The sequence below is a fragment of the Budorcas taxicolor genome, chromosome 1 (assembly GCF_023091745.1).
Source record: "Budorcas taxicolor isolate Tak-1 chromosome 1, Takin1.1, whole genome shotgun sequence".
NCBI lineage: Eukaryota > Metazoa > Chordata > Mammalia > Artiodactyla > Bovidae > Budorcas > Budorcas taxicolor.
This window is the reverse complement of record NC_068910.1, coordinates 202406779-202431074: the sequence shown is the minus strand read 5'-3', so window position 1 is coordinate 202431074 and position 24296 is coordinate 202406779. Positions and strand designations below refer to the sequence as shown.

Below are 24296 nucleotides of genomic sequence, written 5' to 3'. Positions count from 1 at the left end.
ATCCTTAAAGATGATGCTGTGAAAGTGCTGCACTCAATATGCCAGCAAATTTGGAAAACTCAGCAGTGGCCACAGGACTGGAAAAGGTCAGTTTTCATTCCAATTCCAAAGAAAGGCAATGTCAAAGAATGCTCAAACTACTGCACAATTGCATTCATCTCACACGCTAGCAAAGTAATGCTCAAAATTCTCCAAGCCAGGCTTCAGCAATACGTGAATCATGAACTTCCAGATGTTCAAGCTGGTTTTAGAAAAGGCAGAGGAACCAGGCAGCAAATTGCCAACATCCACTGGATCATGGAAACAGCAAGAGAGTTCCAGAAAAACATCTATTTCTGCTTTATTGACTATGCCAAAGCTTTTGACTGTATGGATCACAATAAACTGTGGAAAATTCTGAAAGAGATGGGAACACCAGATAACATGACTTGCCTCTTGAGAAATCTGCATGGAGGTCAGGAAGCAATAGTTAGAACTGGACATGGAACAATAGGCTGGTTCCAAATAGGAAAAGGAGTACATCAAGTCTGTATATTGTCACCATGCTTATCTAACTTATATGCAGAGTACATCATGAGAAACGCTGGGTTGGATACAGCACAAGCTGGAATCAAGATTGCTGGGAGAAATATCAATAACCTAAGATATGCAGATGACACCACCCTTACAGTAGAAAGTGAAGAACTAAAGAACTTCTTGATGAAAGTGAAAGAGGAGAGTGAAAAAGTTAGCTTAAAGCTCAACATTCAGAAAACTAAGATCATGGCATCTGGTCCCATCATTTCATGGCAAACAGATGGGGAAACAGTGGCTGACTTTATGCTCCAAAATCACTTCAGATGGTGACTGCAGCCATGAAATTAAAAGACGCTTACTCCGTGGAAGGAAAGTTATGACTAACCTAGATAGCATATGAAAATGCAGAGACATTACTTTGCCAAAAAGTATCTGTCTCCTCAAGTTTATGGTTTTTCCAGTAGTCATGTATGGATGTGAGCTGGACTGTGAAGAAAGCTGAGTGCCGAAGAATTGATGCTTTTGAACTGCAGTATTGGAGAAGACTCTGGTGACTCCCTTGGACTGCAAGGAGATCCAACCAGTCCATTCTAAAGGAGATCAGTCCTGGGTGTTCATTGGAAAGACTGTTGTTGAAGCTGAAACTCCAATACTTTGGCCACCTGATGCGAAGAACTGACTCATCTGAAAATCCCCTAATGCTGAGGAAGATTGAGGGCGGGAGGAGAAGGGGACAACAGAGGATGAGATGGTTGGATGGCATCACTGACTCAATGGACATGAGTTTGGGTAAATTCCAGGAGTTGGTGATGGACAGGGAGGCCTGGTGTCCTGCAGTCCATGGGGTCGCAAAGAGTCCGACACAACTGAGCAACTGAACTGAAGTTAACCCGATGCAATGGAAATATTCAATGCAATCTCAATCAAAACGCCTATGGCTTTGTTCACAGACCCAAAAGAGAAATCCCAAAATTTATATGGAAATACAAAAGGCCCAGAATAGACAAAACAATTTTTAGAAAGAACAACAAAGCTGGAGGTATCATGCTCCCTGATTTTAAACTCTATACAAAGCCACAGTAATCAAAACAATGAAGTACTGGCACAAAAACAGACACATAAATCAACAGAACAGGATAGAGACCCCAGAAATAAACCCATAGTTAAATGGTCAATTGATGCTTTTGAACTGTGGTGTTGGAGAAGATTCTTGAGAGTCTCTTGGACTGCAAGGAGATCCAACCAGTCCGTTCTGAAGGAGATCAGCCCTGGGATTTCTTTGGAGGGAATGATGCTGAAGCTGAAACTCCAGTACTGTGGCCACCTCGCGCGAAGAGTTGACTCATTGGAAAAGACTCTGATGCTGGGAGGAATTGGGGGCAGGAGGAGAAGGGGATGACAGAGGATGAGATGGCTGGATGGAATCACTGACTCGATGGATGTGGGTCTGAGTGAACTCTGGGAGTTGGTGATGGACAGGGAGGCCTGGCGTGCTGCGATTCATGGGGTTGCAAAAAGTCGGACACGACTGGGTGACTGAACTGAACTGAATCTATGACAAAAGCAGCAAGAAAATATAAAGGGGAAAAGACAGCCTCTTCAACAAATGGTTTTGGGAAAACTGGACAGCTACATGCTAAAGAATCAAATTGGATGACTTCCTCATATCATATCCAAAAATAAACTCAAAATGAATTAAAGACTTAAACCTAAGAGCTGAAATCAGAAAACCCCAGAGAAAGCGTAAATAGCATGATCTTTAACATAGATCTTAGCAAAGCTATTTTGGATCTGTCTCCTCAGGCAAGGGAAACAAAAGCAAAAATAATAAATGAGACTACATCAAACTAAAAAGTTTTTGTACATTGAAGAAAACTATTAATAAGACAAAAAGACCACCCTCTGAATGGGAGAAGATATTTGTAAAAGATAAATCTGATAAGAGGTCAACATTCAAAATTTCAAAGAATTTATACAACTCAATAGCAAAAGAAACCCAACAACCTGATTAACAAATTAACGGTAGACATGAACAGTCATTTTTTCAAAGACATACAGATGACCAAAAGACACATGGAAAAAAATGTACACATTACTCATCAGTTCAGTTCAGTTCAGTTGCTCAGTCATGTCCACCTCTTTGCAACCCCATGAATCACAGCACGCCAGGCCTCTCTGTCCATCACCAACTCACAGAGTTTACCCAAACTCATGTCCATTGAGTCGGTGATGCCATCCAGCCATCTCATCCTCTGTCGTCCCCTTCTCCTCCTACCTTCAATCTTTCCCAGCATCAGGGTCTTTTCCAATGAGTCAACTCTTTGCATCAGGTGGCCAAAGTATTGGAGTTTCAGCTTCAACATCAGTCCTTCCAATGAACACCCAGGACCAATCGCCTTTAGGATGGACTGGTTGGATTTCCTTGCAGTCCAAGGGACTCTCAAGAATGTTCTTCAACACCACAGTCCAAAAGCATCAATTCTTCGGTGCTCAGCTTTCTTCACAGTCCAACTCTCACATCCATACATGACCACTGGAAAAACCATAGCCTTGACTAGACGGACCTTTGCTGGCAAAGTAATGTCTCTGCTTTTTAATATACTGTCTGGGTTGATTATAACTTTCCTTCCACAGAGTAAGCGTCTTTTAATTTCATGGCTGCAATCACCATCTGCAGTGATTTTGGAGCCCCCCAAAATAAAGTCAGCCACTGTTCCACTGTTTCCCCATCTATTTCCCATGAAGTGATGGGACCAGATGCCATGATCTTGGTTTTCTGAATGTTGAGCTTTAAGACAACTTTTTCACTCTCCTCTTCAGGGAAATGCAAATAAAACCACAAGAAGATATTGTCTCCCCCTGTCAGAATGGCTAGTATCAAAAAGACAAAAAATAACAAGTTCTATAAAGGATTTAGAGAAAAGGCAACCCTCATGCACTCTTGACAGGAATATAAACCGGTGCAGCCGCTATGGAAAACAACATGAAGGTTCCCCCAAAATTAAAAATAGAAACAACATATTATTTAAGTTACTCTATTTCTGAGTATTCTTCTAAACAAAACAAAAACACTCAAAGGAAAAGATATATGCACATCTATTTTCACCACACCATTATTTACAATAGCTAAGATATGAAAGCAACCTAAGTGTCTGTCAACAGATGAATGGATAAGGAAGATGTGTATTTGTGTACACATGCACACATGTGTATACACACACACACACACACACACAATGGAATACTACTCAGCCATAAAAAAATAAAATAAAATCTTGCCATTTGCAACAATATGGATGGGTCTAGAGGATATTATGCAAAATGAAGTAAGTCAGATGGAGAAAGACAAATACCATATGATTTCACTTATATGCAGAATCTAAAAAACAAATGAACGGAAGTTAACAAAACAGAAACAGACTCATAGACACAGAGAACAAACAGGTGGTTGCCAGATGGGAGGGGCTGGGGGGATGAATGAAATAGTGAGGGCAATTTAGAGGTAAACTTCCAGTTAGAAAATAAATGTGTCTTGAGGATGAAATGTATAGCATGGTGAATACAGTCAACAATATTTTAATAAGTTTGAATGGCAATGGATGGTAACTATACTGATCATGGGAATCATTTTGTAACGATTGAAATGACTGAAATACTGAATCACTATGTTGCACATCTGTAACTAACAGTGTTTTAGATCAATTTAACTTCAATAAAACATCTAAAAATGTGGATACTTAAAATTATTTCCCTGATGTATCAGATTCAAATTTATTGAATTTTAGACCAGAATTTCAATTTTATATTTGACCTTCACATATTCTACTTGGCAATTTTTATTTTATTAATATCAGTTTTGAAGTATTCCAGGAGGCTTATGGGAAAAATCTTGTATATTTTTTAGAAATATAAAATGGAAAAGATAACATCTTGACTAAGTAACTCTAGACTGAGACATAAGGAGGACAAAGGTAATACATACTTCCTGATTATCTTCCAATTTCACTAAAGTTGAATAATTTTTTCTTTTAAATAAAAATATCATAAAACTAATCAGGCATCTGCCCTGAGAAAAACCAAATGTTCAAGCTGAGCTGAAGTCAACAGTAGTGTTACAGAGGGTTTTTTTTCTAACTTCCAAATAAACGATTTCAAAAGGCAATTTAAAAGACTGACAGCAGTGTCACACTTGGATAATCCCATCTACAAGGTTGCATTTTTTTTCCCCCTCTTCAAAGTTCTCTTCAATTATCCTTCTCACAATGAAAATGCTTCTCTGCTCCAAATATGAATTGATTTAATCAACTTGTAAGGCCACTTAAACTTCTTTATTCAAAAACATTATGTACCACATCAGTGTTTATTTATAATATGGTACACAAATAGCAAAAGCCAAGTAGTCTAATTTTTTGGAGGCATAAATTCTTTACAGTTTAAGAAAAATAACATTCCAGCCTTAGTATAAATAAAACTGATTCAATCAACTCACTGTAAAATGCTACACTATTTAATATTCATAGATCTCTCTCTCTCTCTCAGACCCTCTAAAATCAACCTACCTGCAGTTTCACTGAGGGTTACAATGTGCAAATGAAAGTTTGAAGTTTGTATACATTGAATTTCAAAAATCTTTCTTTCTGAACCAAAATGCTTTACTTCTAAAGAATTCTAGAACTTCATTTTCACATCCTATTCTGACAAAAGGCCATTCAAAGACAAACTTGTTTCTTAATATTGCAATACATGACCTCTGGACCTAGAAAATTAATATCTTGAAGAATAAATGAGCCTCTGAAGCGCTTCCTATACCACAGTAGTGAATAGTTTTAAAAATTCATGTCATTTATGGGGTTAAAATTCACCATAGTATAAGAATCAGCAGCATCCAAATCAGCATCCTGCTGTGTTATACATTCACTGGTGAGATAAAATTTAAGGTATGAAGACCAGTCTCAAGTACAAAAGTAGAAATAAAAGTACTAACATTTCTCTAATAGTTTAACTATTAAGATTTTATCAACAAGGCTGTCTTCATCATTAAGGAAAATAAATAAATTGAGCTGGCAAGTAGGAGGGGAACTTCTGTTTTTTGTTAAAAACTAAAGTATTTGAGAATCAGTGTGAAACTTCTAGAACTGGGAGGGAATTCAGAGACCATCAAGTCCAATTGCTTGTTCTGGTGGGTAAGAAAATGGATGTTCTGAAAGGTGGAGTGAAGGAGCTAGTGGCAGCCATAGAGACAGAACTCAGCTCTTCTGATGCCATGCCCACTCATTTCCCACTATCTCACAGTCCTGAGGAGGTAATGTTCACAAATCTGCTACAGCAGAATGGATTACCCCAACATGACACCTGATTTACAAATATGGAGGCTACAGAGCCAGAAATTTACAAAATTGGTAATAAAATAAAGATGACAGTGCTAGTCCTAACAAAAACACAGAAATATAATCAATTAGAAAACAGTGGTATCTAGCAAACCAAAGAATTGTTCATATGATTCACAGGAGGTCTGGCAAATATTTACACTTAAAAATTCAAACATTTGACATTTTAAAAAAAGTTTCCAAAAATATCACATTGTCCTTTTAACTACCTTATCTGAACCCCATAATTATTAGTCAATAAACTGTCAAGGGTAGCAGATATTACTATGAAGTCTTAATAAAAAATAAGCTAAACATACTACCATAATATGTAAAAATAAGTCCTGTAATATTTATGAGGCAGGCCTATTAAACCATAGGACTTCAACCATTGCCAATTTACTGATCAGTATATTCCATGTGGTGCTAGTGGTAAAGAATCCGCCTGCCAATGCAAGAGACATAAGAGATTCTATCCCTGGGTCTGGGAAATTTCCTGGAGGAGTCATGACAACCCATTCCCAGTATTCTTGCCTGAGAATCCCCATGGACAGAAGAGCCTGATGGGCTGTAGTCCATGGGGTCACAAAGAGTCAAACACAACTGAAGTGACTTAGCACACATACCCCACTTCCTATAGGACAGTTCCACCTGCCTTTTCTGTAAACTCTTTACATCTTTCCTCCAAAGCAATCCATTCCTTGTCTCTGTCCCAGGTCACAGCATCAGCACTGACCTGCTGGGTCCTGTCCCACCAGCTCATCCTCACCTGGTCTTTTATAATGCTTGCCTCTCCCAAGCCCAAAGCAACTGCTCCAGTACAAAAGACTTTTATCAACTTTCCCAGAGGGCTCACCCCTTAAATGTCCTCCCAGCATGGGGGATTTTCTAATTTTGTTAACCATGATAAAAATATGACTACAGTTCAGTTCAGTCACTCAGTCATGTCCCACCCTTTGCAACCCCATGGACTGCAGCATACCAGGCCTCTCTGTTTGTCACCAACTCCTGGAGTTTACTCAAACTCATGTCCATTGAGTTGGTGATGCCATCCAATCATCTCATCCTCTGTCATCCCCTTCTCCTCCTGCCTTCAATCTTTCCCAGAATCAGGGTCTTTTCAAATGAGTCAGTTCTTCACATCAGGTGGCCAAAGTATTGGAGTTTCAGCTTCAGCATCAGTCCTTCCAATGAATATTCAGGATTGATTTCCTTTAGGATGGACTGGTTGGATCTCCTTGCAGTCCAGGGGACTCTCAAGAGTCTTCTCCAATACCACAGTTCAAAAGTATCAATTCTTCAGCACTCAGCTCTCTTTATATTCCAACTCTCACATCCATACATGACTACTGGAAAAACCATAGCTTTGACTAATCTGACTACTGCCCTGGTTAAAGTAGTGAGTAGTAATGGCTCAGACAGTAAAGAATCTGCCTGCAATGTAAGAAACTCAGGTTCTGTCCCTGAGTTGGGAAGATCCCCTGGAAAAGGGAATCGCAACCCACACCAATATTCTTGCCTGAAGAATTACATGGATAGAGGAGCCTGGCAGGCTACAGTCCATGAAATTACAAAGAGTCAACAAGCTTGAGCAACTAACACTTTCTTTCACTTTCTGGCTAAAGAATTCAGAAAGTCTAAACTCCATCCTGACAGCCCCACCTTTCACACCTTTATCACACTCTCCCACCAACCCCACCACACATTAAAATCCAGACACACTGCCCTTCTCCTCCCAGGCAGCAATCCTCCTCCACAGGTCTGCTTCTATAAAGCCCACTCCCCCTGGCATACTTTTAACACCCGCCCTTCTTCTAGTCTCCTCCCTGTGAAACTTCCTAAGATTTCCACAAGCAGAACTGGCCAGTGTGCTTGCTGCATTTATAGTTCCATATTGAGATGGCTGATTTATTAGTCCACCTTCCCTGTTATGTTTCCAAAGAGCAGATATCAAGAGACAATTAAAGTAAGGCTTTTGGAGCCTGACTCTCTACCTCTCATCAGTGGGTGTCCCTGAGGGAGTTACTTATCCTTATTAGAGTCTGAAAAAGTTCATTGGTTAATAAATGTAAAAGACTTATGCCTATATACTCAGCATGTAACAACTGCTGTAAAGTTAACTATGGGGCTTCCCTGGTAGCTCAGTGGTAAAAAATCCTCCTGCCAGTGCAGGAGACAAGGGTTTGATCCCTGATCCAGGAAGAACCCACATGCCAAGGAGCAACTAAACTCATGGGCCACAACTATTGAGCTTGTAATCCAGAGCCCGGGAGCCACAATTACTAAAGACCGAGCGCCCCAGGGCCCATGCTCTGCAACAAGAGAAACCACTGCAATGAGAAGCCTGCGCCCTGCAACTAGAGAAAAGCCTGCACAGCTGCAAAGACCCAGCACAGCCAGAAATAAATAAATAATTTAAAAAAAAAGAAAATTAAAACTTTTAAATAAAAAATTAACTGTGACAAGGAAATAAAAGGTAAATGATAAACACTTGCTAGTTTTGACAGCTACATAGGACAGGTTATCTCCTAATTTCCATTCATGTTCACTTCATAAACAATTTATAATAAAAAATATTAATCTAGAGACAAGCAATGTTTTAGTAAATGTAAAGGCATCTCAGCAGCCATTAGTGAAAATCATCACCATTTCTTAAAAGGTATTCTCTGCTTTTAGTTATCCAAAAAAACTCCAAAATACTAATTGTGCAGATGTTTTCACATTTAAACTATAAACTCAGCATTCTACTTGGGAATTGTTGTTGTTCAGTCACTCAGTCATGTCTGACTCTTTTGTGATCCCACAGATTGCAGCACACCAAGTTTCCCTGTCTTCACCATCTCGCAAAGCTTGCTCAAATTCATGTCCACTGAATTGGTGATGCCATCCAACCATCTTATCCTCTGTTGTCCCCTTCCCCTCCTGTCTTCAATCTTTCCTAGCACCAGAGTCTTTTCCAATGAGTCAGCTCTTTGCATCAGGTGGCCAAATACTGTTACTTCAGTTTTAGCATCAGTCCTTTCAATGAGTATTCAGGGTTGATTTCCCTTAAGATTAGTCTTCCCCGGTGGCTCAGATTGTAAAGCGTCTGCCTGCAATGCGGGAGACCTGGGTTCGATCCCTGGGAAGATCTCCTGGAGAAGGAAATGGCAATCCACTCCAGTACTCTTACCTGGAAAATCCCACAGACGGAGGAGCCTGGTAGGCTACAGTCCATGGGGTCGCAAAGAGTCGGACACGACTGAGCGACTTCACTTCACTTCCCTTCCCTTCCCTTAAGACTGACTGGTTTGATCTCCTTGCTGTCCAAGGGACTTTCAGGAGTCTTCTCCAGACCACAGTTGGAAGGCATCAATTCTCTGGTGCTGTCTTCTTTACGGTCCAGCTCTCACAATCGCATGTGACCACTGGAAAGATTAAAGCTTTGATATACTAATCTTTGTCAGCACCGTAATGTTTTGGCTTTTCAGCACATTGCTTAGATTTGTCATAGTTTTCCTGCCAAGAAGCAAACGTCTTCTGATTTCATGGCTGCGGTCACCATCCACGGTGATTTTAGAGCCCAAGAAGAGGATATCTACCACTACTTCCACTTTTCCCCTTTCTATTTACCATGAAGTAATGGGGCTGATGCCAAGATCTTAGTGTGTTTTTTTCCTAATATTTAGTTCAAGCCTGCTCTTTCACTCTCCTCCTTCACCCTCATCAAGAGGCTCTTTAGTTCTTCACTTTCTGCCATTAGAGTGGTATCATCTGCATATCTGAGGTTGTTGATGTTTCTCCTGCCTATCTTGATTCCAGCTTGTAACTCATCCAGCCTGGCATTTCTCATGGGGTGCTTAGTGTATAAGTTAAATAAACAGGGTGACAGCAGACAGCACTGTCATACTCCTTTCTCAATCCTGAGCCAACCAGTTGTTCCATACAGGATTCTAACTGTTGCTCCTGACCTGCATACAGATTTCTCAGGAGACAGGTAAGATGGTCTAGTATTCCCATCTCTTTAAGAGCTTTCCACAGTTTGTTATGATCCACACAGTCAAAGGCTTTAGCGAAGTTAATGAAACAGAGTAGATGTTTTTCGGGGATTCCGATTCCCTTGCTTTCTCTATGATTAAGCAAATGTTGGCAATTTGATTTCTGGTTCCCTTGCCTTTTCTAAACCCAGCCTGGACATCTGGAAGTTCTTGGTTTGCATAATGCTAAAGCCTAGCAAGCAAGATTTTAAGCATGACCTTACTAGCATAGGAGATGAGTGGAATTGTCGGATGGTTAGAATATTCTTTAGTACTTTAGTACAAACATGTTTAGTATGAAACATGCTTTAGTCCCATCTCTTCTTGGGAACTGGGGTGAGGACTGACCTTTTCCAGTCCTGTGGCCACTGCTAGGTCTTCCAGATTTGCTGACATATTCAGTGCAACACTTTGATGGCATCATCCTTTAGGGTTTTGAATAGCTCTACTGGAATTGCATTGCATCCACTAGCTTTACTCACAGCAGTGCTTCCTAAGGCCCACTTGACTTCACACTCCAGAATGCCTAGCTCTGGGTAACATGAATTAGTTATTCAGTTCATTAAGATCTTTTTTGTACACTCCTTCTGTGTGTTCTTTCCATCTCTTCTTGATCTCTTCAGCATCTACTAGATCTCTACCACTTCTGTCCTTCATTGTGCCCATCTTTGGGTGAAATGTTCCCTTGGTATTTCCAATTTTCCAGAAGAGCTCTCTAGTCTTTCTCCTTCTGTTGTTTTCCTCTATTTTTATAGACTATTCATTGAAGGCCTTCTTGTCCCTCCTTGGCTTCTCTGTCTATGGAATTCTCCAGGCAAGAATACTGGAGTGGGTTGCCATTCCCTTCTCCAGGGGATCTTCCCAACCCAGGGACTTAATCCAGGTCTCCCGCATCACAGGCAGATTCTTTACCCTCAGGGAAGCCCCTCTATCAGACTGTCTTTCCCCCAATCCATAGTTTACCTCCAGGACAAGTTTATGACTATGTGATAGCCTCAAAACTTAATTCAGAATTTCAAAGAACTCAGATCTAAAGCTAATGAAATGCAGTATTCTAGGAATGAAAATGCATCCTTACATGGAAACGTGACACAGTTTTTCCTCCTACAGTCAGGGCTGCCATTTTTCCATTATGATTTTCCTTTGGAGTATATTTTAGGACATGACAGTCTTGTACCTAAAAAACAAAAAACACACACACAAAATCAACGTGCTAGAATACCTGTTAATATTACATACCAGCCACACTAAGTCCCTAGGACAGTTAGGAATTCTCTACAGTTTCTGATCTCATCATCCCTCTAAAACCAATCACAATCTAAAAAACCCATTAACCATAGTACATAATGTCCATAAAACACAAATATACAACAAAATGGAGTATTTACAAAGAAAATATGCATATAACCACTACCAATATCAAAAATCCCCCAAACCTCTCTGTCTCTTCCTAATCCCCACCTCAAACCCATTCCTCCCTGTCCTTTTTACCCCTTGAGCAGTGGTTCTCAAAGTATGGTCCCTAGACAAGCTGTATTAGCATCACCTGGGAACTGTGTGAAAATGCAGGGTCTCAGGCCCCTGCCAGAACCTACTAAAACAGAACCTGTGTTTTCTGAATCCCCTAGGTGATCCTGAGGTACAGAAAAGTTTGAGAAGCACTGCCCTTCAAATAAACAACCATCCCTCTTGACACTGTGGTAATCATTTATTTAACTTTTCATTATAATTACTACCTTTGAAAGCACTGCTTAATCCTATAGTTTAGTGCTATCTGTTGAAACTTCATGTAAGTGGAGTCAGACCACACAGACTCCTCCAGATTTTCCTGCTTTTGCTCAAGATTCTATTGCTAAGGTTCACCCACACTGCTTTCTGCAGCTCCATTCTGTGCATTTTCACTGCCACCCAGCTCTTTATCATGTAAATATACCATGATTTCTTTATCCATTCTACCATGATGGAAACATGAGTTATTTCTAGTTTTGGAGTATTAAGAGTAATGCTGCTATAACTGATCTGTTTGAGTTTTCTAGTAACAGTCAGGAGTGAAACTGGAAGACCACAGGTTCACCTACCTCAACTTTCCCTAATGCTAAGCTATTTCCTGAAGTAGCTGTTCCAATTTACAATCCCACCTGTCATTCCTGAAAGTTCACAAAGTTCTGTAGACTTCTAGGAATTATTGATATAATTCTTTCCTTGATCATTCAGAGTCAGTAAAAACTTACTAAGGGCTTGCAGGCCACCTGTGCCTGATAGTACTGGAAGCACTTCCATGTATGGGCTCTCACTTTAATCTCCATCGCTTGCCTAAGCACTTGTCCAAGGCTTAACTCCAAAGATGAAGTGAGCTGTTCAAAGTGATCTGGAGAATGATGGTCTCAACTTACCAGTGATTTTTATAATAATGATAAAGACAGCAACAGCTAATGCTGGACATTGAACATTGTTTTAAATTTTAAGTGCCTGACATTTATCATCTTGTGCAAGCCTCACAGTAACCCTTTGAGGGAGGTCACAGTGATTTCTCCTGAAGAATAAAATCCTATCTTTTACAGATGAGGCAGTACTTCAAAGAACATAGCTAGGAAATGGTATAACTGAGATATGAGATATTCAGGCTCCTGGGCCTACATTCTTAACCATTAACCTTATTTCAGACAACAAAATGCTGCTTCTGAAGGTAAATGTTACACTCTGAGTTAGTAAAGAGATCAAAATTACAACTTGGAGTTGAAAGAACCGCATAAATGAAAATAAGATGGGACTGAGACTTTTTTCTGACTGTGAGTTAAACTAGTAGATCTGTAAGAAGTTAGGTTACAATTTTTTTTTTTTTAATTGCTCCAGTTATCCCAACACCAGTATCAAGAAAGCCACCACGCAGGCATGAGTAAGAACATTCACTGACATCCTCAGAAGTAAACCTCTCTCACAGAATTTATGCTCCATTCTACCTCTTCTTCACATTTCAGGATACAAACATTGTCTACTGCACAACAGGTTTGCACAAATAGATCTCAGCACACACAACAGATTTGCTATTATTTTTTATTTCTTTCTCACCTGAAGTAATGTGACCACATGCTTCTTACCATCTTTGGTCCATAAAGGCATCATGCCTAGCTTCAGTGCAATAAGACCCACTCTAGAGGAACCTGGCAATTAAAGACAAATCAGTATTCACACAGTTTTTTTCAACATTTGTCAACTTGATACTACAGGATTTCCTAAATTTTGGTTTTATATAAGGAGTAGGCAGATAACAAACATGCTGATATATCCATAGAGTAAAATACAACTGTTCCTTTCAGATATAAGTGCCTTCAACCATGCCTGACATAGTATTACTCAATAAACCTCTGTAAAATAAAAAATATGAGAACTATACAAAATAAAGAAAACAGTTAAAGTGATACATTCTAGTATTTAGAATAGTGGTAATTAATAGAGGGCATGATGAATCTACCTTTATGCCTTGCTTTCTTAGTATCAATTCATATCCAACCTCATTAATCAGGAAATATCTACTACTCAAATTCTAAGAAGTTAGCTGGAGTTACAGAGATGACGTAAGTGGTTATGTGGCTAAAAAATGTTAGCATCTACCATGACACTCAGTTTGTTGTATAAACTGATGAAGTTGCTCCACTAAGATGTCTAGTCATTAAACAATTTGACAGCCACAATAACCCCAAATCAAAGACAACAGCCTCAACAGGAAAGGTCTTATGCTTTTTGGTCTAGCCATAGATGGATGTAGCCCTCTGTCTGGTACTAAGAGCTGATTCTGGGGTTATGCTTGGCAGGTATTGAGTGCTAGAACACCTCAAATGCAAATCTTTGAGTGATACAGTTTAGTTCACCGCACTCTTCCAGCTTTTCTTTTCTATTTTAATCTGAATAAAATTTAAAAAAAAAAACATTTGCAGAATGATTCTCTTTTCACCTACTATGCAGTTTCTTGAGGAAGTTTTGATGATCATCAGACATTCACTAACAGTAGACTAGGATGCTGGAAATATACTTGCAAACCAAACCATAATGAAACAGACACAGTTATGTCATGAAAAACAGAGATGACAAATTTATCCAGAAGTCATTATGACTTTAAATGTGCCAGTCAGACAGTAATCAGGCAATGAGAACACAACATATACAAAATAACCACCTGGTTCCCAAGGATGTATAGGCCACGGCTCATCTTTCAGAGGACAGAGTTTACTTGCTAACTGGGCTTTATTTTCATCAGAGACCAATTGCTTAACAAAGGAAACATTCTCTTCAGAAAGATGTTCATCCCACCAAGTACCACTCTTGCCATGGAGACTTCTAACCAAAACCCAGATGTCTGTTCTGCAAAAATAAAATTAGAGAACAAAGCACAATTCAAAAGGTTCCCCATTTAATGTACAGGAGGTTACATCAGCTGGAAAGTATAGTCAGGGCCTTAGGGAAAGGTGTGCATCCTGTTCCAGTTTTTTTCACTGACATTCCTTATGAAAACGGGGCTCATATTTTAACCATTAATAAATATCCTGGAGGAAAAGTTCTCCCTTTCTCCTCTGGGATAAACAGATTTCCAACAGCGTAGTCCTATGTAGACAAGAGAAGTCACAGGCTCATTTGAACATGTACCATAACAGTTAACATGCAGTAGAGGTGACAGAATGTGGGCTTACTGATATTTTTCTGATACACTCACCTCTTATCTGTAATGACATGGCCTAGGCTCATAATGGTGAAAAAATGGAGTGTGCAAATTCTAAAAATCCATAAAAGACCTGACCTCTACTAGCTGAACACACAAGAAAGACTTTAGGGGACAGAGGTCAGGAAACAGGTGTGTAATTCTTGAGAGGAGGGTCAGAAAGAAGTAAAGCTTTCTGAGGTCTATCTCTTTTGTAGACAGGAAGATATAGCCAGGCTAGAGTCTCAATTTTGCACTTATTAGTTAAGTGACCTTGGGCAAATTGCTTGTCTCTAAGGCTCTTTTATCTGTAAAACTGAATAATGGTAGGACGGAATAATGGTGGTATCTGTAAAACGGATGATAACAGCTCTCATGAGGCTACATGAGCCAAGGTGCCTAATGTTTCTAACAGAACATTTATTATAAACACTCACTAATTGGAAGATAATATTATTGCTGTTGGTACTTCTTGCTGCCAGTCGCTGGCTCATCAGCATTGAAAATAAAAAACCTATCCCTTCAACCCTTCAAAGGGCACGTCCTTTGAGTAGTGATTCTTAACTCTTCAGGCCTGGACGGAGCTCCCTCCTACCCTGGCCCGGGTGCAAGGATCACCCCCCACGCTCGTCTCTCCCCAGCACCCACCTGTTTCCCGAGCCCAGGGCAGTGCCCAGGCCACCTGTGCCGCGGTCCAGCACCCGGGCGCCGGTCCAAGCCAGCAGCCTCCAACTGGGCATGGTGAGGCCGGGAGAGCGCAACCCCTTCACCCTCGGGCGCCCTGCCGCTCGGCTTGGCTTTCAGGGCGCCGCAGCGACCGTGTCCCAGTCCTGTGAACCGTCCGAAGCTGTCCCGCAGCCTCCCACACTGCCTTCCCGGACGAAAAAGAACTGCCGGAGCCATTTCCGGTCCGCTCGCAAAGCGCGCCGGTGCCGGGATCGGCTCCAAGAACTAGAGTTCCGCCTCCGGAATAGTCCTAACTTTGGCTCTGAGTAGGGTGGGGTGGGTAGGATCTGGCTCTCTATGGGGTGGAAAAAAAGAACTTGACTCTTGGAATTTAAACTTTAAGAGAATGAGGCAAACTAGGGACAGGCTTCTTAAGGAAGCGAAGTCACTTTTAAGTAGTGCCCGTTGTGGGGCAGCTCATTGTACTAAGCACCTCTTGATTTTCTTATTTTGGGTTATGTTCAAAACAAGAAGGTCGTTACTTTTATATTAAAAATGAAGAAATACAGACAGTGCTGGTCCAAAACAGATGGAAGAATTGGTACTAAAACAGGACTGACATGTGCTAGTAGACTATGGCCAAGTTGATGTGGTGTGACTTCCGGGGTGGATCATAAAAGGTATTGCTAGTGTGTCTTGGGCTCTTGGACGGCTCTGTGTGAGGAAAGCCAGCAGTCTTGTCCTGCAGGCACTCAAACATCCCTATGGTGAGGCCCATGTGAGGAGGAACCATCTTTCCAACTAGGAATTAACCACTTAGGAAGGGATTCCTCTGGTTCCAGGCAACATTTAAAATGACTGCAATCATGAAAGACTGAGCCTGAACCACCCAGCTAAGAAACTCATGAGTTCCTGACTGGGAGAAACTCCTGGAGAGAGTAAATGATTATTAAATTATTTTGCACAATCATTTATTCCTAATATACTTTAGGTACAAATAAACCCTAGTCCTGGGTTCCAGAGTCAGCCTAATCACCATGTGTGATCTTGGGTATTCATTCTATTACTTTGTTTCCTTCTTTGTCAGATGAGTGCTTGTAGAAATTCAGAAATAAAAAGACAAGCTATTTTAAGACCTTCTTTTATCTGAGATATGGCTATGCTGGCTTAAAAAGTCCAGGCCATGGTCAATTCCTGATAACTACTTGGACTGTTCTATAAAAATAAAAATTAGAAAACAAAGAATGTTCTCAAAATCTTTGTTTGCTCATGCTAGCCTGGCTTCCCAGTTATTTGAGAATAGCCCTTTACTGAATAAGCATGTCTTGAGATATGCTGTATGAAAGAAGCTGGGAATAAAAAGACTTGCCTACAACTGCAAATGGCTAGCATTTCTTGAGCATATAATATGGGATGAGTATTGTGGAAGCCCTGGAAGTCTCAATCAGAGACTACCAGGAGCACACTTGAATTTATAAATTTAAGTTTCATTAGCTTCCTGCAGCAAGAGAGACCATACCCCTACAAATGAGTCATAATATTTGGACTTACACTGGGTGGTGTGAAGGAAACAGACTTCTTTTGAAATGGATACTATTCAGCAAAAGTTCAGCATTTGGGGATCACAGTAATTTTGTTGGAATTAAGAAGGACAATGTGAAACTAGGGATAATGATGGTGAGGGAGAAGATCTGTTTTGAGGATAAGATTTTTTGAGGAAAGAACTGTTTGGTAACTGGAGTGTGGCCTTGGGTGTGGTCTGTTAGAAGTATTGTGTTGACATTCCATTATAAATTAAATACTGAAGTCTGATTCCTAACAGAATTCATGTTCACTCTTTGGTGTATTTCCTCATTTGATCTTTATAATAACCCCATAGGATAATACTATAATTATCTCCATTTTACTGTTTAGAAAATAAACACAGAGAGAGACTACATGACTTAAGTTCTTTTGACTAGTTAGGGCCAAGATTTAAATCTCAGCAGAGCCATTCTGTTTCTTTGATTCTCTAAGACAAGTATGTTATTACTCTTGCATTGGAATTCCTATATCGCTGAGAGGAAAATTGGTAAGTGATCATATCACACATGGCAGTCTGTGAGGCCTAAGGAGGCAGCCAGTCAGTCTAACCTTTGCCCCTAGTGCCGGAACTCTCCTAGTCCATGATGGCAACCTTCAGCAAAGAAATCCTTAGCAGACACCATCACTAAACTAAATCAAAGCAAAACATGCTCTGTCTGCTGTCAGGTATTTCCTGATTGACAGCTGGGATTGGGAAGTATTGTCTTAATTTCATCACTACAGTGTACTGCTAATTGACAAGAACCAATCCCTTGAGGGACCTAGCCAGGGCTTCTCTAGGGCACTGATCTCCAGCTTCCCAGCATTTCTGACATCATCCTTCAGACAGTACCATGGCCTTGGGACTCTGATACCATTTTGCCTCTCTGGGACTTCAGTTTCTCACTGGAAAAAAGATAACCCTACTATCTTCTTTTAGTGTTTTGTTGTTGTTGTTCAGTCACTAAGCCATGTCTGACTCCTCATGACCTAATGCCACCCTCCTCTGTCCTCCACTATCTCCCAGAGTTTGCTTCAATTCATGTCTATTGAGTTGGTGATGCTATCTAACCATCTTATCCTCTGCCACCCCTTCTCCTGTTGCCTTCAATCTTCCCAGGCATCAGGGTCTTTTTCAATGAGTCAGCTCTACCATTAGGTGGCCAAAGTATTGGAGCTTCAGCTTCTGCATCAGTCCTTCAGTCGATATACAGGGTTGCTTTCCGTTAGGATTAACTGGTTTGATACCGTTGCATTCTAAGGGACTCTCAAGAGTCTTCTCCAGCACCACAATTCAGAAGCATCAGTTCTTCAGTGCTTACTCTTCTTTATGGTCCAACTCTCACATCTGTACATGACTACTGGAAAAACCATAGCTTTGACTATCCCAACCTTTGTCAGCAAAACGATGTCTCTGCTTTTTAATACACTGTTTAGGTTTGTCAAGCTTTCTTTCCAAGGAACAAGAATCTTTTAATTTCATGGCTACAGTCACTGTCTACAGTTATTTGGAGCCCAAGAAAAGAAAAAATCTGTCACTGCTTTCACTTTTTCCCCTTCTATTTGCCGTGAAGTGATGGGACCATGCGTCATAAACTTAGTTTTTTAAAATTTGAGTTTTAAACCAGCTTTTTCACTCTCCTCTTTCACCCTCAAGAGGCTGTTTAGTTCCTCTTCCCTTTCTGTATTAGAGTGGTACCATCTGTGTATCTGAGGTTGTTGATGTTTTTGCTGGCAATCTTAATTCCAGCTTGTGGTTCATCCAACCCAGCATTTCACATAGAAGTGAGATAATCAGGGTAACAATATTCATCCTTGTCATATATCTTTCCCAATTTTGAACCAGTCTGTTGTTCCACATCCAGTTCTAACCATTGTTTCTTGACCTGCATACAATTTTCTCAGGAGACAAGTAAGGGATCTGGTACTCCCATCTCTTTAAGAATTTTCCACAGTTTGTTGTGATCATAGTCAGTGAAATAGGTGTTTTTCTGAAAGTCCCTTGCTTTCTCTGTGATCCAAACGGATGTTGGCAATTTGACCCCTGGTTCCTCTACTGCTTCAAAACTCAGTTTGTACATCTGGAAGTTCTTGGTTCATGTAATGCTGAAGGCCAGCTTGAAGGATTTTGAGCATAACTTGCTAGCATGTGAATTCAGTGCAATTGTGCGATAGTTTGAACATTCTTTGGCAATACCCTTCTTTGAGATTGGAATGAAAACTGACTTTTTCCAGTCCTGTGGCCACTGCTGAGTTTTCCAGATTTACTGGCATATTGAGTGAAGCACTTCCACAGCATGATTTTTCAGGATTTTATTTATTTATTTATTTTTATGTTTTAAAATTAATTTATTTTATTTTTTAAATATAAATTTATTTATTTTAACTGGAGGCTAATTACTTTACAATATTGTATTGGTTTTGCCATACATCAACATGAATCCACCATGGGTGTACACATGTTCCCCATCTGAACCCCCTTTCCACCCCCCTCCCAATACCGTCCCTCTGGGTCATCCCAGTGCACCAGCCCCAAGCATCCTGTATCATGCATCAAATCTGGACTGGCAATTCATTTCATATATGATATTATACAGGTTTCAATGCCATTCTCCCAAACCATCACACCCTTGCCCTCTCCCACAGAGTCCAAAAGTCTGTTCTATACATCTATGTCTCTTTTGCTGTCTCACATACAGGGTTATCATTACCATCTTTCTAAATTACATATATATGTGTTAGTGTACTGTATCGGAGAAGGCGATGGCACCCCACTCCAGTACTCTTGCCTGGAAACTCCCAGGGACGGAGGAGCCTGGTGGGTTGCAGTCCATGGGGTCTTGAAGAGTTGGACATGACTGGGCGACTTCCCTTTCACTTTTCACTTTCATGCATTGGAGAGGGAAATGGCAACCCACTCCAGTGTTCTTGCCTGGAGAATCCCAGGGACGGGGGAGCCTGGTGGGCTGCTGTCTCTGGGGTCACACAGAGTCGGACACGACTGAAGTGACTTAGCAGCAGCAGCAGCAGCAGCAGCAGCAGTGTACTGTATTGGTGTTTTTCTTTCTGGCTTACTTCACTCTGTATAATAGGCTCCAGTTTCATCCACCTCATTAGAACTGATTCAAATGTGTTCTTTTTAATGGCTGAGTAATATTCCATTGTGCAAATGTACTATAGCTTTCTTATCCATTCATCTGCTGATGGACATCTAGGTTGCTTCCATGTCTTGGTTATTATAAACAGTGCTGCGATGAACACTGGGGTACACGTGTCTCTTTCAATTCTGGTTTGTTCAGTGTGTACACCCAGCAGTGGGATTGCTGGGTCATATGGCAGTTCTATTTCCAGTTTTTCAAGGAATCTCCACACTGTTCTCCATAGTGGCTATACTAGTTTGCATCCCCATTAACAGTGCAGGGGGGTTCCCTTTTCTCCACACCCTCTCCAGCATTTATTGCTTGTAGACTTTTGGATAGCAGCCATTCTGACTGGTGTGAAATGATACCTCATTGTGGTTTTGATTTGCATTTCTCTGATAATGAGTGATGTTGAGCATCTTTTCATGTGTTTGTTAGCCATCCGTATGTCTTCTTTGGAGAAATGTCTATTTAGTTCTTTGGCCCATTTTTTGATTGGGTCGTTTATTTTTCTGGAATTGAGCTGCAGGAGTTGCTTGTATATTTTTGAGATTAGATCTTTATCAGTTTCTTCATTTGCCATTATTTTCTCCCATTCTGAAGGCTGTCTTTTCACCTTGCTTATAGTTTCCTTTATTGTGCAGAAGCTTTTAATTTTAATTAGGTCCCATTTGTTTATTTTTGCTTTTATTTCCAATATTCTGGGAGGTGGATCATAAAGGATCCTGCTGTGATTTATGTCGGAGAGTGTTTTGCCTATGTTCTCCTCTAAGAGTTTTATAGCTTCTGGTCTTACATTTAGATCTTTAATCCATTTTGAGTTTATTTTTGTGTGTGGTGTTAGAAAGTGTTCTAGTTTCATTCTTTTACAAGTGGTTGACCAGTTTTCCCTGGAGAAGGCAATGGCACCCCACTCCAGTACTCTTGCCTGGAGAATCCCATGGATGGAGGAGCCTGGTAGGCTGCAGTCCATGGGGTCATAAAGAGTGGGGCATGACTGAGCGACTTCACTTTCACTTTTCACTTTCATGCATTGGAGAAGGAAATGGCAACCCACTCCAATGTTCTTGCCTGGAGAATCCCAGGGACGGTGGAGCCTGGTGGGCTGCCGTCTATGGGGTCACACAGAATCAGACATGACTGAAGTGACTTAGCAGAAGCAGACCAGTTTTCCCAGCACCACTTGTTAAAGAGATTGTCTTTGCTTCATTGTATATTCTTGCCTCCTTTGTCAAAGATAAGGTGTCTGTAGGTGCATGGATTTATCTATGGGCTTTCTATTTTGTTCCATTGATCTATATTTTTGTCTTTGTGCCAGTAGCATATTGTCTTGATGACTGTGACTTTGTAGTAGAGCTTGAAGTCAGGCAGGTTGATTCCTCCAGTTCCATTCTTCTTTCTCAAGACTGCTTTGGCTATTCAAGGTTTTTTGTATTTCCATACAAATTGTGAAATTATTTGTTTTAACTCTGTGAAAAATACTGTTGGTAGCTTGATAGGGATTGCATTGAATCTATAGATTGCTTTTGGTAGTGTACTCATTTTCACTATATTGATTCTTCCAATCCATGAACACTGTGTATTTCTCCATTAGTGTCCTCTTTGATTTCTTTCACCAGTGTTTTATAGTCTTTCAGGATTTTAAATAGCTCAGCTGGAATTCCATTTCTTCCACTGGCTTTGAGTATAATAATGATTCTTAAGGTTCACTTGACTTCACACTCCAGGATGTCTGGCTCTAGGTAAATGAGCACACCATCATGGCTATCCAGATTATAAAGACTTTTTTGGTATTCTTCTGTGTATTCTTGCCACCTCTTCTTAATCTCTTCTTCTGGTTTAGGTCTTTACTATTTCTGTCCTTTATCATGCCCATCTTTGCAGGAGATGTTCCCTTATATCTCCAATTTTCTTGAAGAGATCGTTAGTCTTTCCCATTCTATTGTTTTCCTCTATTTCTTTGCATTGTTCATTGAAAAAGGCCTTCTTATCTCTCCTTACTATTCTCTGGAACTCTGAATTCAGTTCAGTTATGTCTTTCCCTTTCTCTAAATCATCACAAAGTTTTTGGCACAGAACAATTACTCTTATTTTTTGCATGCTTTCTGTTGGTCAGGAATTGAGAAAGGGCATAGTGAGGACAACTTGGGAGCTCTGCTGAGATGATGGACGACTGGGTGATGTCAGCTATTGTACTGAAGTATTTTGAAGGTTTCTTCACTTCACGTCTGGTGTTTGATGCTACCTGTCAGTCAGGTCCTCTACTAGGCTGTTCTCTGGAACATCTGTAGGTGGTCCTGTCATGTGATTGCTTGGGGTTCCTCATAACATGAGCATTGGATCCCAAGAGCAAGCATCCAAAGAATACCAGATGTAAGCTGTGTTACCTTTTATGACCTAACCCTAGAAATCATATTATTACTTCACTTCAGACACATACTGGTCCAGATTTGAAGAATATAGATCCATGCCTCAATGTGAGCATTGAGTCGCATTGTTGAAGAGCACAAGAGATGGAAGACGTGGTTATTGCCATCTTTAGAAAGCACTGTTGTTCACAAACACTATGTGCATCCACATGAAAGGATAGAATGGTATCTAGGCAATTGCAGGGATTGATCAATTGCTGGTCAATTGTTGATTGACCAATACCATGATAGGTGTCCTCTGTGAAAAAGCTTCAGATTACGTCTGGCTACACATAATCTGGCTGGAAAGAGAATAAGATTCATTCAAGATTTTCTCCTGCTTCCTAGTGCAACTTCTTGGTAAGTATCAAGTGTTTCCTCTATTTGGGGAGAAGGCAAGGGCACCCTACTCATTATTCTTTGCCTGGAAAATCCCATGGAAGGAGGAATCTGGTAGGCTGCAGTCCATGGGGTCGCAAAGAGTCGGACACGACTGAGCGACTTCACTTTCACTTTTCACTGTCATGCATTGGAGAAGGACATGGCAACCCACTCCAGTGTCCTTGCCTGGAGAATCCCAGGGACGGTGGAGCCTGGTGGGCTGCTGTCTATGGGGTTGCACATAGTTGGACACGACTGAAGCAACTTAGCAGCAGCAGCAGGAGCAGCCTCTATTTGGAGAGACAAAGGCAAGGCTTGAGGGACTATGAGCATTCAGGAAGACTTGAATATGACTCAACATGAACAGCACATTCTGGGACACAAGAGAAGACTGACCATCAAACAGGTTGAGATACTAACCCTTGAATGCCCACAGCCATGCCTGTGCCTCCTAGTGGCAAGGACTGTGCAGCAGAGGTGGGTCCAGGAGAAGTGACTGGCTGCAGGGGTAGGGAGGACACTGCCAAGCTGCTCAGGGGTCAGGCAGTGACAGCATTTCTTACCTCTGTGGTATTTAGACTCCAACCAGGCCTAGCAGGATTGTCATGGCAACTCGCCTGTCTGCACCGCTGAGCTGACACAAGATTCTCTTAGTAACTGAGAAGCCCAGGAGATGATGCTTAAAATAATCTTTTATGCCCAGGCAGAAATGCCTTTGCAGTTTTGTTAACCATGAAGCATCACGGGGCATGACTTTCACTCCCACTTTATTTCAAAATGGAACAAAATGCCTTTTTAAAGCAGGAATTTCCACTAAGAGCCAAATGCTGTCTTTGCTCTGCAAAACATACATCCTGCTGAAACCAATGAGCATCACACCCTAGTTTCTGAGAGAAGCTGCTGGTCACTATTATATAAATTACCTTCAAATAGGCCAGGTCATCTCTGGCTGATATCTCTGGTCTTCATCTCATCTCTTTTCTATTTCCTATTGCAGTCCCAGGTAGTCTCTCAGTAGGGCAAATAGTTAGCTTGGCAAGAGTTTAACACTTTGGCTGTTTAGTCTGACAGTTTCTTGCATCTGATGCCCTCCTGCTCACACCATTTCTCCAATTTTTCCTCATCTCCAAGGCCTGCCTCCCCACAGAAGACTCCCTTATCATCACTAGCCCTACCTGTTAATTCTTCTTTCTAAGCATTATATCTATTACATTCTTACACAATATTGTTCTCTTTTATTATAAGTAGTGAGGAGCCTTAAGTTTAAAAGTCATTACAAATTCTTTCAAGGCAGGGTAATATATTTCCTCAGTTCTCCCAGAAATCTTACATTTATAATAAGAGCTCCAGGGAAGTTCCCTAGCAGTTCATTTATCAAGACTCCATATTTTCACTGCCAAGGGTGCAGGTTCCATTTCTGATTGGCGAACTAAGATCCTGCAAGCCATGTGGCACCACACCATCCCATAAAAAAAGAAAAAAATATATATAATAAGAACTCCAGAAACACTTGAAAATTTTAGTGATGATGGTGGCACAACTTTGTG

The 24296-nt window shown here is 40.7% G+C and overlaps 1 protein-coding gene across 1 annotated transcript in view; it reads right to left on the bottom strand.

Annotated features, from left to right (window-relative positions):
- Nucleotides 1-15456, bottom strand: part of MRPL3 (mitochondrial ribosomal protein L3) — a 55998-nt gene extending 40542 nt beyond the window's left edge. The window contains exons 1-4 of the mRNA XM_052650032.1: nt 15240-15456; nt 14073-14257; nt 12968-13059; nt 10977-11075 (exon numbers count right to left, since the gene is read on the bottom strand). Coding sequence (XP_052505992.1) covers nt 10977-11075; nt 12968-13059; nt 14073-14257; nt 15240-15331 — 468 coding nt within the window. The 5' untranslated portion in view covers nt 15332-15456. The remainder of the gene's footprint in view (nt 1-10976; nt 11076-12967; nt 13060-14072; nt 14258-15239) is intronic.
- Nucleotides 15457-24296: the final 8840 nt, after the last annotated feature.